The 13,884-nt window shown below is 40.7% G+C and overlaps 3 protein-coding genes across 3 annotated transcripts; 1 reads left to right on the top strand and 2 right to left on the bottom strand.

The window, feature by feature from the left end:
- Positions 1-276: 276 nt before the first annotated feature.
- Positions 277-3,378, top strand: BCR41DRAFT_346205 (hypothetical protein). Its single transcript, XM_022022838.1, has 2 exons — positions 277-2,687; positions 2,792-3,378. The coding sequence occupies exons 1-2, from the start codon at positions 448-450 to the stop codon at positions 3,333-3,335; spliced, it is 2,784 nt and encodes a 927-aa protein (XP_021885602.1). The 5' UTR covers positions 277-447; the 3' UTR covers positions 3,336-3,378.
- A 650-nt stretch (positions 3,379-4,028) lies between these two features.
- On the bottom strand, positions 4,029-4,181 carry BCR41DRAFT_294195 (hypothetical protein; the record flags this gene model as incomplete). Its single annotated transcript, XM_022020395.1, has 1 exon — positions 4,029-4,181. A coding segment is annotated over one exon (153 nt), but the record flags the coding sequence as incomplete, so codon positions are not given.
- Positions 4,182-12,987: 8,806 nt separating this feature from the next.
- On the bottom strand, positions 12,988-13,818 carry BCR41DRAFT_418881 (hypothetical protein). Its single transcript, XM_022029682.1, has 2 exons — positions 13,584-13,818; positions 12,988-13,117 (listed from the first exon to the last, which is right to left on the bottom strand). Exons 1-2 carry the CDS (start codon positions 13,680-13,682, stop codon positions 12,992-12,994), a joined length of 225 nt encoding a protein of 74 aa, XP_021885600.1. The 5' UTR covers positions 13,683-13,818; the 3' UTR covers positions 12,988-12,991.
- Positions 13,819-13,884: the final 66 nt, after the last annotated feature.

Genomic DNA, 13,884 nt, shown 5'->3' with positions numbered 1-13,884 from the left:
AGTGGGCTGTTCAGCAGATTAAGGACCGCAGGCTCCGGATCTTGGAAGCTGGTGAAGTGTTGGAGGAGGTGATTGATAGATTTTATGAAGGGGACGACTACTTTGTGTAGATGAGATAACAAATCATGTTAGCTATGAAAGCGACCGATTAGGCAATTTTCTGACTCATTGACAATCGCCTTGTAACACTCACTTCTTTTGTAAATCATAATAAAACAAATGGCGCACATGGCAACAGTATTTTCAAAAACAAGATGTTGCCCCATTCGACGAATGCAAAGATCTTTCGCATTCCATCCAACATTTATTCACAATTTCACATCAGTAAAAGGGCATCAATGTTCTATCAGGTTAGCACAGTCCACAGCAACTTGTTTGCCCGTAATACAACACCAACTACAGCGTGAAGGCAAAGACGTCGTATTTGGCCCATTAAATCAATATCGTATGTTTTCGACATGCAAGCCTTCTCTTAGCCAGAATAGTCACAGCAAAAAAGCTAGTAGCAACAAGCAACAACAACGGCAACAGCAGCCACGACAGCGACAAGAGCCTTTAAAAGTGAATGCACGCACCAAAAAGAAAAAAACTGGGGAAGAAGCAGCAAAAGGAAAAGCGACTGGCGTTGCAGAACAAAATGTGTCTAAAACAAAGGATACGCAACTCCATGAAGTATTGACACCATTAACAACGATAACAGGACCATCATTGCAAAACATACACATTGGTCATATCGCTACTAATCATGATACAGAGAATACAACACCAATCTGGGCTCCTAAAGTATCGGACTACAGATATTCCAGGACACCACCAGGTCAGGATCTAGATGCATTACAAGAATTGGTCGACAAGCTTCTGCTCACAAACTCCACGACTGCGAAACGAGCCTTGCTGAAAGAGTATCCAGGACCAGCACCACTTTTGGCATGGATCTATGACCCATCACGACAATTCAATGTCTCCTCAGCTAGACTTGTTAAATATGCAAAAACGCGAACGAAAGAAGTGCGGGAACAACACAACGAAGCAAAGGCTCTTACACCGCCATCCACCCAAGGCTTCAGTAGTAGTAGTAATAGCAGTAGTAACGGTAGGGCTAGTACTGAATCGCTAAGAAGAGGAAGTGGCGTCTATGACACGCTCCCTGAATTGTTGAATGCGCTTTCAACACGGGCTGTTTCTGGACATGCAGCTCTAGATACTATCCTGTTGTTCATGCGACGTTTCTGTACAACTGACAAGGATCAGAATGGCTCTACGACTGAAATCCAGAGAAACGATGACATCAACGGGACATTAGCACTATTCAATACATCACGGTCAAAACTTTTATTCCGGATTCTCGATAAAAACCTCAAAGCTGGGTGCAATGTGAACTTGATTCGAGATGCATATCCGAACCTGATCCCAGGATTTCATGTAGCATTAGGACATAGCCTTTCAGGAGGACTTGAACAGGCACGACTGTTGTTCAAGGTGGTTAATTCAGATACAGTATCTACGCCTTCACTTGGATCGAATGAAAAAGGAAAAAGGGAAAAGAAAAAGACAAAAGCAAAAAAAAAACAGGAAGCGGTGTCATTTACCGATAAGGCAGAAGTGGGGATGGATGGATGGTACGCATCTAGAAAGTTGGATGGTGTACGATGTTTGATCCGAATCGATCGATTAACAGGTGAGATTGAAACATTGTCACGGACTGGAAAAGCGTTTGAGAGCCTAGGACCACTTCGAGAGGAGTTACGCCGTTTGCTTTCTTCTTCTACTTCTTCGTCTTTTTCTTCTTCCATTATAAAGGATTCGAAATCAGAACATCATGCTAGTAATGGTGATGAGATACGCAGAAGGGAGCGATTCTTTGAACGAGCATTAGGTTGGAACAAATCCTTAATGAACATCGATAGAGGAGGACATCCAATAAGGAGAAGGGAGCCATTACCAGAAACGTTGATCTTGGATGGTGAGCTTTGTGTCTTTTCAACAGATCCAGCATTAATACCAGATACTGAGATCAATAGTAATCTCATGAGCTCTGCTCAAGGAAATGAGGACAGCGACGATAATAGCAACTATACGAGTGGTAGTATTGATCTCGCAAACATCGGGAGCCCTGACGATGAGCTAGGCCAGGAACGCTTCTTGAAGGCGGTCAGCGTTGCGAAACGTGGATGGGATGGTCAAAAGAGCTTGCTACTCGATGGCAATGATGAGGGCAAGGACAAAAATGATGATAATAAAGAGGACGGGAAGGAACAGAACAAACAAGTTGATAAGGAAAAGGAAAGAGTTCATGAAAGTTTAGAGCTAGAACGTACTATGGAAGAGGGTAGTTCCTCTAAATGGCTGCTGCCTAGATCAGATGTGGTTGTTTATTGTCTCTTTGACTGTTTGACCGGCGAGGAGTTCCAGGAACGGATAGGGACAAGACCCTTTTCAGAACGCATCAGAGGGATTACAGAAGCTTTAGAGATGGAGAAGGCCCATCCTCACCAGCGTAATACTGACGAAGGGCCTCAGGCTATGAACAATGCATCGCTACCGCCATCATCTCCATTGATCCGAGTATTGCAACAAACTAGGATCAAGGACTTTGAACAGTTGGAGGCGATGGTTGTCAAGGGCATGAAGCGTGGATGGGAGGGAGTGATCCTACGAAAGGATGTCGGTTATGAGGGCAAACGAAGGTATGTTAATTTTTTTTTTTTTTTTTTTTTTTGTTTTTATTTTTATTTTTACTTTTATTTTATTTTTATTTTTACTTACATTTGACGCTTTTTTTTTTAAATAGTCGCAATTTACTCAAAATCAAGCAGTTCCAGGACGCCGAGTTTATTGTCCAAGATGCCATGCTCGGATCGATGCGCCTGGCTGTGAATGGTCAATTCGAGGAATTGGATAATGTCTTGACAAACGTTGTGATCCTACATCGAGGGAACCGTGTCCGAGTTGGCTCTGGATTTTCAGCCGAGGAAAGAATCCGATATGGAAAGGATCCAAGTTTGATTGTGGGGAAAACAATTACAGTCAAGTATTTTGAAGAGAGTAAGACACAAGCAACAGCAACACCTTTGCCCTCGACGTCATCGCCAACATCACTACGATTATCATCTGACAGCCATACAGTGACTGAGGCTGGAGCTGAAACTGAGAATGGAGTTGGAGTGAGCGATAAGGTGAATAGGGTACCACAGGAGGAGAACGAAAATAGGCGTGAGAGCCATGGTGAGAATATGAGTAATGGTCAAGTTGTAAAGGGTGAGGATAGTTTCGTTTGGAGTCTACGGTTCCCGACGGTCAAAATGATATATGAGGATGGTCCACGACAAATGTGATCAATTTATAAAGAGTTTTTTTATTATTATTTTACTTTAACTTTATTTTGGACAATTGGCACTTGGTAAATTACCAAATTCTGTACAGGGTATTTAAAACGATGATGGTAATAACAATGATAATGATGAATGACGACAGGCATTGATAAATCTATCTACAATAAAGAATGATATCTAATCTAAGCAAAAAGCACAAGCAAGATCTTGTTGCTCTTCCCCTCTTCGCGTCTGCATTCTTAAAGTAATCAATCTCAAGGGGATTCGGCTATTTACCGCTGCTGGAGTGCTTCATCTGAAATATTTTTGAGGCCAAGGTTGAGGTTGGTGTTGAGGCTGTTACTGTTGCTGTTTATAGAGATCTTGCTCTTGTTGCTGCCTCATCTGCTGAAGGTAATCCTGTTGAAATAAGATTTCTGTAGTCTGTAACTGCTAGCTTTGTTGCGACTCTTGCCATTGCTGCTGCTCCATCTGCTGTAGCTGCTCCATATCCCCCTGCTGTTCTTTGCCTTGAGGTTGATGCTGCTGTTGCTGTCGCCGCTGCTGTTGCATCTGCTGTCTCAACCTTTGAGCCTTTTGCAATTCTTCGACTTCCAACTGTAAGGACTGTTGAACCTGACTCTGTTGTAATTTTCGGATGCTTTGATCGGCCTCCAGCTGCACTACAACATTGCGGCATGCTTCTTCTACTTTGTAATGCCGACACAACGCATCTGTCCTCGCAAATGCCTTCTGACAGCTCATGCAAACATATGGCTTGGATCCCGTATGTACCCGAATATGTCGCTGTAAATCATGCTTACGAGAAAATATCCGTGTACATAGATGACATGGAAAGGTCTTGGCTTGAGCTGATGTGCTTCCACCACTAACTGAGTTGGATCCAGGACTAAGAGCAAGCCCATATGGGACAGCTGGGGGAGGAGATGTGGAAAAGGACTTTAAAGACGCTGATTGAGGCGATGGGGATGAAGAGACAGACGAAGGCTGGGGTGAGAGAGGCATAGAGGGATTTAAATCCTGAGGATCCAGCTGATGTTGGTTTTTGATATGGGTATTTAGATTATAGGTCTTTGAAAAAGCCTTTGAACATCCGGACACAGGGCATGGAGTCAACGGAGGCAGCAGCACCTGTTTCATTTTGACTGAATGAGGCGTACCGAAAACATTAACAGTTTCTACGACCCCAGTCCCTGTAATGGGGGTAGCTCCTGGGTCTACAGCAGCAACAGCAGTGGTCGATAATGTCGGAGAGGGCGATGCAGACAAGGAGCAAGAGGACGGAGTAGGCGAAGAAATTGCTGAACGGGTCGTAAGTGGAGGCGAGAGACCCTCATGAAACCTTAATGCTCCAATACTACTCGAGAGTAGTGTCGTCAAATCGAAACCAAAATGATTAGCTGAATTCGCCAATGAAGATTGAGCTACTATTGAATCCGAAGGTGGTAATATTGTTGGTAGTACCATGGAGTCTTCGAAGCTATTTGTAGCATTGAAATAATCCATGCTTGTCGTGGTTGTGGATGTCGCTGTGGATGTGGGGGAATATATATCCTCATGCATTCCTGCGGCTCGTCCTTGTTCCCACCCCATCATTGTCGGTGGCGTCAGGACCGTCGTGGCTTGCGAGAGTGGGGCCTGGACGGCGGGAATAGGCTCCGAGAGTATATGAATATTCGGAGATGAGGTAGTTGATCGAGCACGTGGTCGGCGGTGGTCTGTTGAAAAAGGTGCACTGGTATCGCCACCACTCAGTGATATTGGCGTCGAAAGCAAACCTCTAGCCTTAAACGAGCGGCGTCGCGCCCTCTCATTATTGCCAGGGTTGGGTGAGCTGGGTAATGTGCTGGAATCCATTGAAGCTGATGCCGATGCATGCTGTGGAGGCTGTAATGCCATGGAGTTTGGGTCGATAGGGAAGCCCAGTCCAGTTGCTTGCCAAGGAAGCAGATCAGAAGCTCCTTGGTGGTGGAACTCTGGATTATCGATCAAAGACTCCTGGCGCTGCTGATACTGTCCACTAGTGGACTGCAGAAAAGGGTCTACGCCATCGGGGTAAAGGCTATCAGGGCCAGAGCTCCACATCCAATTCTGTTGCCCCTCTTGTTGTTGATATTGTGGTTGCTGCTGATGCTGGCCGTGAAATTGCTGCTGTGGAGCAGGCAGTAAACTCGGTTGCCCCCCCAATATTGCACCGGAGCTATAGCTTGGGAAAAAGGTTGACGCAACATCAATCGCTTCTATATGAAATTGTGGGTGTTGCTGCTGCGTTTGCTGCTGTATCCCCCCTATACCTGCTGAAACTGTCAGTGGTGACTGTGATGGACTGGCGGAGGTAGGATTAGTAGGACCGATAGATGGGTCCACATCGCTCATGATCGAGTCTATTACTGAAAAGCCATGCTGGTAATCTGAGGGTGGGACTCGCGATGAGGTCATGTTGTTTGTATCGATTATTTCTTTTTTATATTTTTTTCTGGGGGTTTCTGTACTACGATCGCTGTTTCTATTGTTGTTGTTGCCGTTGTAACTGTCGTTAATATTTGTTTCTGCTCAGTGAGACGATCGTATTACAGCTGCCGATGTTGAAAAATCGAGTTTTTTTTTTTTTTTTTTTTTTTTTTTTAAATAAAAACAAGAGAAGTATGGATGGCGGATTTCCAAAGTAAATATATCAACTCACAGCTTGCTACTACTGCTTTTGCAAAAGAGGAGACTATGCAGCAAAGAAGAATGGTCTTCTCTCTCTTGTTTTTGTTATATTCTGCAGTGCTTCGACCTTGCTTTGTTTTTTATTGCTTTATCAGGGTAAAAGCCAGGGCAGCGTTTATGGGGATCTGCTGCTGAACTTGGTCAAAGAGATATAAAATACCACGATGCTAATGGCGCAAATGTTATCCTTTGGTTGAAAAAAGTTTGCTGTGGGAACTCAGGTAGGGATCTGAAATATTTTTCTCCGCAGCAGGTAAATGCTATGGTCAGGACGCTTTTGTTGGCAAATGCATAAAGAACGGGATGGAGGCGTTAGGTATGATATAAAGAACAGGAAATGGTGTTCATGAATAAGTATCGAAGATAGGTTTGAGAGATGAAGGGGTACATACGGCTGGAAAGTAGAATAAAGAGCTGAGGAAGAAGGGTGCGACAGAAAAGAAGATGACAAATAGGATTAAAGTGGGAAGTTGAGAAAGGGAGAAACAGTGGATGGAAAGCCAAAGAATATAAGGATATCACAGGCAATGATGTCGATTTGAAGCGAAGACAATGTAGAATGTTGCAAATATGAGAAGCAATAACAATAAAGAAAACTACCATTCGTACTTAAAGGGAAGAAAACAACGATGTCGTTTGGATCTCTGTACCAGAAAATAAAATAATATGGCGTTGATTTAGATTGAAAGTGGTGAGGAATAGCAATAAACACCATCTCACAATCTCGGAATGGTGAGCATTAAGGGCAACAATAAATAAACATTCAAGAGCGACTAAGGGATAGCTGGCCAACGAGGAAGAAATTGAAATAAATAAACGTATATGGCTGCAAATGAAGGAATAGAATAGGATGAAGAAGAAAAACGGACTAGCCTTAACAAGGATCAGCATTATCATACGTGCGTGCCAGTATCGCTGCAAGTGGAAATACAATTAAGAGGAAAAAACTTGTTGGCATTGCTTCTGACAAATGATTTGTGGCGCGCATGAAAGGAGGACTGAGGCATTTAAAGGCATCAGCATCTCAAAAGACACCTTTGGACTATTGCTTTCCTTGTTGCCACCATAGTGCCGATATGGAGATGAGTCAGAGAGAAGGAAAAAAAAAAAAAAAAAAAAAAAAAATGTGGTGTGGGAACGTGAGGAGTTAATTTGGAAAAATCACCTACCGTATTATAAAGTCAAATGATTAGGACGCGTTGGATTAAGCTGGCCGATCCCTATTGAATAAGATTTATGAAGCAAATCGTGATTGGAAGGTACAGTATTGCGTCAGTGAAGGAGCTGAGAGGTCGTTATTGATGACTGAATAAAGTTGCTTTCGCAACAGTTTGCTGAGAGGAAGGAGAAAAAAGCAGGAAGGGAAAAAGGAGAAATGAAAGGAGGGAAGATCCAAAACGAGGGGGATGAAGTCCTCTTGGTCCGTTTATATTACGCAAAAAAAATAAGATAAAATAAAATAAAATAAAAAATAAACACTAATATGCAAATAAAGCGGATGAATGATGAATGATGGGCAAAGGCGTCTTCAATCGATTCAATCGGAGCATTGTCAGTATAGGGAGCAAGTGAGGGTAAAAGAGTGCGAAGCAAGATAGCATTGAATGATCAAATCGTGCCAATGTCTATTTTGCTCATCACAATAGATGTATCATAAAGACAGAAAGACATATAAACATAAAAATAAATGAATGTGTGTGTGTGTCATGTCTATGCAGTCTGAGCCAATTTCAAAGATCAATATCCTTTGTCTATCCATCCATCCATTCATTCATTAGATGCAGAAATGAAGAAATAATAAATAATAACGATAAAATTATAAACTAAAAAAGAGTTGTATGCATGTGGCCCTGTTATTTCTTTGCTTTACATGTTATAATTGAGAGCCATGCTCTCTTTGGTTTCATATACCCTGTCAACTACAGCACTGTCCATCGCCACTGCTCCGTGTTGCCAATTTTTTTTTTTTTTTTTAACTCATGCATGCTTTGTCTGAAATAACAACATTCACCGATCACTAATCCACCTGTGTGATTGCTCCCCAGAAATATCTCAACGCCAATGGAAAGAAAAAATTAAGTGTGTATGATCATAGGAACAGAGCATAGGGCGCACTGCTCTCTTTTGATATCATACATTAAAAAAAAAAAAAAAAAAAAAATGTTTGTTCGTAATGTCTAAAACAAGACGCTGACACTGACAAATCGTTAGCATTTGCCATTGTGGGACAAAAAGTAAAAAAAGACAGCGAGTGGAATTAGAGGTAGCAAATGAGCTTTCAGAATCACAGGAAATTGGTTGTAATTGTACAAACCTCAGCCTCACTCACCGCCTCTCTTCTCTATACCCATTTAAGCTTGGAATTTAACCCTTCTCTCCCTCCTCTTTCTCATTCATTCCATCCTTGCTGCGCTTCCTTGCTTACTCTCCCTCCCTATATGTGTATGTGTATGAATGCATGTGTGGTATAGGAAGGTGTATGATCTGCTTGAACATGTGTCTTATGGCTTAAGGTAACCACAAATGGAGTAGAAAATGTCCCGCGGAAGGGCTTATTCCATTAATCTCGCAGTTGGGCTGTTTCTTTAATATAATTTCTTTTTTAAGTGCGTCCAGCTGTCCAGCTCACTTGCTTTGTCATGTCTAAGACTAAAGAACATGTGGGCTGTACTCTCTTTCTCCGACAATAACAAGATCAGCATAAGGCTGAGCTCTCTATGCCGTTTAAGATTGAAGGGCAAATCTTAAACAGGGAGGCTTCCTAGAAAACACTATGCTAGGCCAAAAAAGCCAACAATGGGAATGAATCGAATATCCATAAAAAATATCAAGCACTCTAAGATAGCCCCCCCTCCCCCATTTATGAGAAAGCTCACAATTAATAAAGGTGCGCAATGGCGGCTGTGCCTGAATGAATTCTCAATGCACTCAACCTATTGTCATCCATCACAAATACCATTACAGAAAAAGACAAAAAAAAAGTATTGACAGACACCATACTTTACAAATTCTTCATTACCACGTTAACACATTACCTGTATTAATCTCCAATTTTTTTTTTTGTATCCAGATTCATAAATACTTTTTTGAATTCTTTCTCCTCGAATTACATAGCTTATATATTTAAAAAAAAAAAACTCCCATTAGTACACAAGCCGCAGGCTGTAGGCCTTTTAGGCTTTTGAGAAGTAATAAGCAATTATATGGTCATTTGGTGTATGTCCTTTACCAGTAGTAAAGAGACAGGTGGCGCTACTGGTACTAGCAGATACTGTGATTGCGTGCATTATCCAACAGCGAAACACGAAGAAAAAAAAACCCCTCGGGCTGTGAAGACACAGAGAGAAAAGAAGTAAAGCGAGTTGAATGATGGATGGCCTTTTTTCCCTTTTTCGCCTACCAACGCTACTCTCTTGACCCAACGTGCTGTTGGCTGTAGTCAAGATCTACTTTCTACTCCAAAAGCCTTCTTTGTAATACAATCTTAACGGGAGCCTTTGGCTTGATTGATCGGGTCCTTGAAAAAAAAAAAAATAGAAAGTTGCTAATATTCACCGAGCCCCAATTTCAGCCCAACAGAAAGAGGAACGTGTGATTAGAGCCTTTTTTTTTTTCCCTTTCTCGAATGAGTTCAAGGATGAAAAGACGGAACGCCTCGCCAACTGTTCGATACTCCTGCATCTGATAGTCTGACTAATCATCACTATCAACTTAATACAGGTATATCTTTCGGTAATGATTGGTAGCTCCCCCCTTTTGCTCTGCGCACGACAAAAAAAATAATAGGTAACATAGCCTTGATATCCTATTGCAACAGCCCTGATTTATAGCTATAGGCCTTTCACCCACACGCGACGCGTAGGATAGCCTGTGACCCAGCCCCAATCCCTTTTCCTTTGCCAATAGTTACACAGCACAGATGCGTAAATGTACTCCCTTATGAGAATCACAGAGCAAGGATACAGAGAAAGGAAGGAAGCTAGACCTTTAAGCTAGCCATCCTAGTATAAAAGGGAATAGAGCAACTTTCCTTGCAAGAATATAATACGCTCGAGCCATCTGAGCGCCATGGCTCTCATGGTACCCATTTCCATAATTTGACAAGAGCAAAGTAGTGATGGGAGCCCTCTGTTGCTTTTTTATTCCATGCGCAAATACACAAACAGACCTGATTGCTCACACGTTCACTATACTTCTTTCTGCAGGATTGAAATGATATCGCAGGGACTCAAATGGTAGCAAAAATGAAGTATGGTCCCCTACAGCCATATACCACTAAGCGCGTTTATACAATGCAGTAAAAAAAAAAAAAAAAAAAAAAAAAAAAAAAAACTTCCTTACAGGTAAAACAAAAGTAAAATACTAATGGTGACGTTACGTACGCGATCACTCTAGCGCGATTCCTGTAACACGCGTCAGTTGGCAACAAAATATACATGGTGACACACTAACAAATATACTTTCTGGTGTCTGAAAAAAAAAAAAAAAAAAAAATACAAGCAAAAAAGCATGTTGATCAGGGAATAGAAGAAGGGGTTTCACATGCGCTCGCCAGGAAATCTAGGACCCTAAAAGAGAAGCCACCATCAGAAATGTCCATTTCCTTTTATCTGCATTAAAAGACGAAATTGAAGCCAAGCACAAATATAAACACCTTCCATCTTCACGATACCGGCCTAGTCTCGGTCCCCTTATCATGATATCAATAATCCCCCGTTTTTTTTAGAGAAAAAAAGAGGATCACAGGGAAAGGAAGTAAGTGATGAACAGGGGGAAAGATTATTCAGCCAATCACGTTTTTAGCAGGTCTCGGATCGAAGATCACTACTAGAACAGGAGTGGACACAAAGCGTAATGAAAAAAAGGCCGCGTTGAATACATCGTAGTGGTGTTGGAGAAATGCTGATGCTTTAATGTTTAAAATAGGACTTCATCCTAACTGGATCCCGGTAATCCTTATTATGGTATGGTTGGAGGGCTATTGACCGTCTCTCTAGAGAAGGCAACCGTATTCATTCGGCTGAATGATATCGATGGTGGATGAAGAGCAAGTAGGTAGGAGGTATTAAGAGGAAGCGACCGATGGCGATCAGTGCCTGAAAGTAATTTACCTCTATTAATAAAAACAAGGGCGAGGAAGCGAAAGGTGAAGTGGAAGTAGAGAATGATAGAGCAATGTGTTGTGGAATGTGAGAGAATGTGTGAATATATGTCTGCGATAACGAACGTGAGAGAAATAATTCAAACGGATGGTGTTGGAGTGGAAGCAAATGTATGGAAGGTATTAAGAGAGGAACAGAGATGAAAAGGAAAGAAGGGCAAACAGGAAAAAGAACAGAACGGTAGTCCGCTAAAATTGACAACGATCGTTTCATGACAAACAACAGCAGTAGTTATAAATATTCAATCATGAGAAACCACTCCTCCACATTTGGTTGGATCTAGTAGTAGGAGTCTATTGGATTGCATTGTGTTGGGCTATATTGTATGTATTGTACTGTACTATTTTGTATTGTAGGTCTATGTCTATGTCTCGATCTCAATGCAAACATGCGTCAGATGATATTCAAAGATGATGATGACAATGATGGATGATAGGATAGTATATAAAATGTATAACACGATGCTGTAAGTCGTGTCATATCCGATGACAAAATACAGTATACAGATACAAAACACTATGTTGATTCTTGTCTCCATCAACTCCATCAATTAGTCTTTTCTGGTCCACCCTATTTTACTCCGCTCTGTTCTGTAAGTCGATCTGCCCTTTTTCCCACTCTATTGACCTCTATGCTTAAAAAGTATTCATAAATGTACATGTACCTAGAACATGCAAAAAAGAATCCCGCAAGTTCGCAATACTCATGACAGTTTGATTTTAGACAAAGAGCCTTTTTATTTACTATTTTATTTAATTAATCTTATATTGTTATATTGCTGCTTCCCTTCTTCCCATTATAGTGGATAGAATGGATGAAAGTCGAGGAATCCAGCATTGAAATATTATGGCCCCGGCTTGTGGTTATAAAGATCTTTCTTTTTTTTTTTTATCTTAATATGAGTACCTTTTCCCTCATAAACAAGTAGCTCGTTTGAGCCTGTTCATTTTAAAATAAGTGTTGGAGTATCCCTCGTGGCGTTGTGTCTCTCTCTCTTTTGTATTTTTTTCTGTTTTGGATGCCACAGAGCAGATCAAGTATCTATCCGATAGTACTCTTTAAAATGTATTTTTGGGAATAAATACACAAACACACAACAAAACGAAAGCGTCGGGCGTAAACCAAACAAGGCAAGCAGAATGCTTAGAAAACCGTAAACAAATATGCAAGCCAGGAATATAAGCAAAAAACAAAAAGGATCCTCAATCCCGTCTTCCTCTTTCCGATCCAGGAATAGGTCAATCAAATAGCTCTGTTGTGATCCCACCCAACAGGCGAAAAAAAAAAAAAAAAAAAAAAAAAAAAAAAAAAAAAAAAAGCAATGGTGAATAAATGTCACAGCACATTGATGTAAAACGGCCTTTTTTCCTAGTTTATTTTCCGCATGAACATCGTATGAATTACTTCAATTGATACGCTGGGAGAACAGGCTTTTTTTATTATATTGTTATTATTATTATATATTAATATTATTATTGAACATGTAGTCAAAGATAACTCCAAAGTAATGTTAGGCTATACACTCAAAGCTATTCCCCAATTTCCCTTCATGGTAATACACCCGTAACGATCTCCAATTTTCTTTACGGATGTCCCACTCATAGCCTGAGATCCACATTCATGAATATTAAAAAAAAAAAAAAACCTTAGCAAAGCTTGAGACTGCGCCACTGTTGATTTTTTTTTTTTTTTTTTTTTTGGTTCCTGAATGAATCTTAAAAGACATTCAGGAACAAAACCTGACTTTTAGATTTTTAATTTTATTTTGTTTTTGTTTTTTCATCCCTATCCACGCTGTGCTTTGTATCTTTGCCATTGACCAGGGAGAAAGCCTGCAAAGAAGAGTCCACCAAGGACAACCGTCATGCCAATCGCCAGCCCAGTCTTGTTTTTGGTCGGAATAGGAATACTCTATAATAGAAATTACATACACGCACGTAATAATAATAATAACAATAATATATAATATAGATCAATAAATAATGAGCAAAAAGAAAGTTGGTTCAATGTGTCAGCCAACTAATGAGGGCGAGGGAAAATGTTGTATGGATAAAACAAAGCTTTCTTGTGAATATCATGAAGGAGAAAAAAAGAATTGTATATATATATATATATATAGGACAGAAGTATGAGACTCTTGGAGCATTATGATCGTCTCTGTAATCATGACTTCCTTGCCCTGATCTTTTTGTTTTGTTTTGCTTCCCTGTTGCTGCTGCTGTTGATGATTACTCATCAGGAGCGCGTTATGGCCCACGATTTTTTTTATTAAAAAAAAAAAAAAAAAAAAAAGCCGCAAAATAACAAAAAATAGCACCTTCCCTCTCTTTCTCTCTTTTATTAAATTGACTAGTTACAGTCGATATATATATATTACCTTGCCGCCTTTATTACTGTAATTAGCACCTCGCAAAGGAGTAGAACCGAATGTGGCGCGAGCACGAACTCCAGAGTATGCAAACGTGGTAGTCTTCATTTCTTTTTAAAATATTCGTTAAAGTGCAGCAAGAAATCCGTGAGAAAAAGTATATGGATGAACAAGAGAAAAACGAAGAATAGAGAGGTGTTATCAAGGTCGGGTGAAGAAGAGTAAAAAAAGCAGACAGACAAAATGTATCAGACCATTTTGTTTTTTGAACGCTTTTGGTATTTCCGTGTACGACCAAACGTCTTGTCTT

This window comes from Lobosporangium transversale (genome assembly GCF_002105155.1).
Source record: "Lobosporangium transversale strain NRRL 3116 chromosome Unknown BCR41scaffold_3, whole genome shotgun sequence".
In the NCBI taxonomy this organism is placed as follows: domain Eukaryota; kingdom Fungi; phylum Mortierellomycota; class Mortierellomycetes; order Mortierellales; family Mortierellaceae; genus Lobosporangium; species Lobosporangium transversale.
The sequence above is the reverse complement of the archived record's forward strand: the minus strand, read 5'-3'. Positions and strand labels throughout refer to the sequence as shown.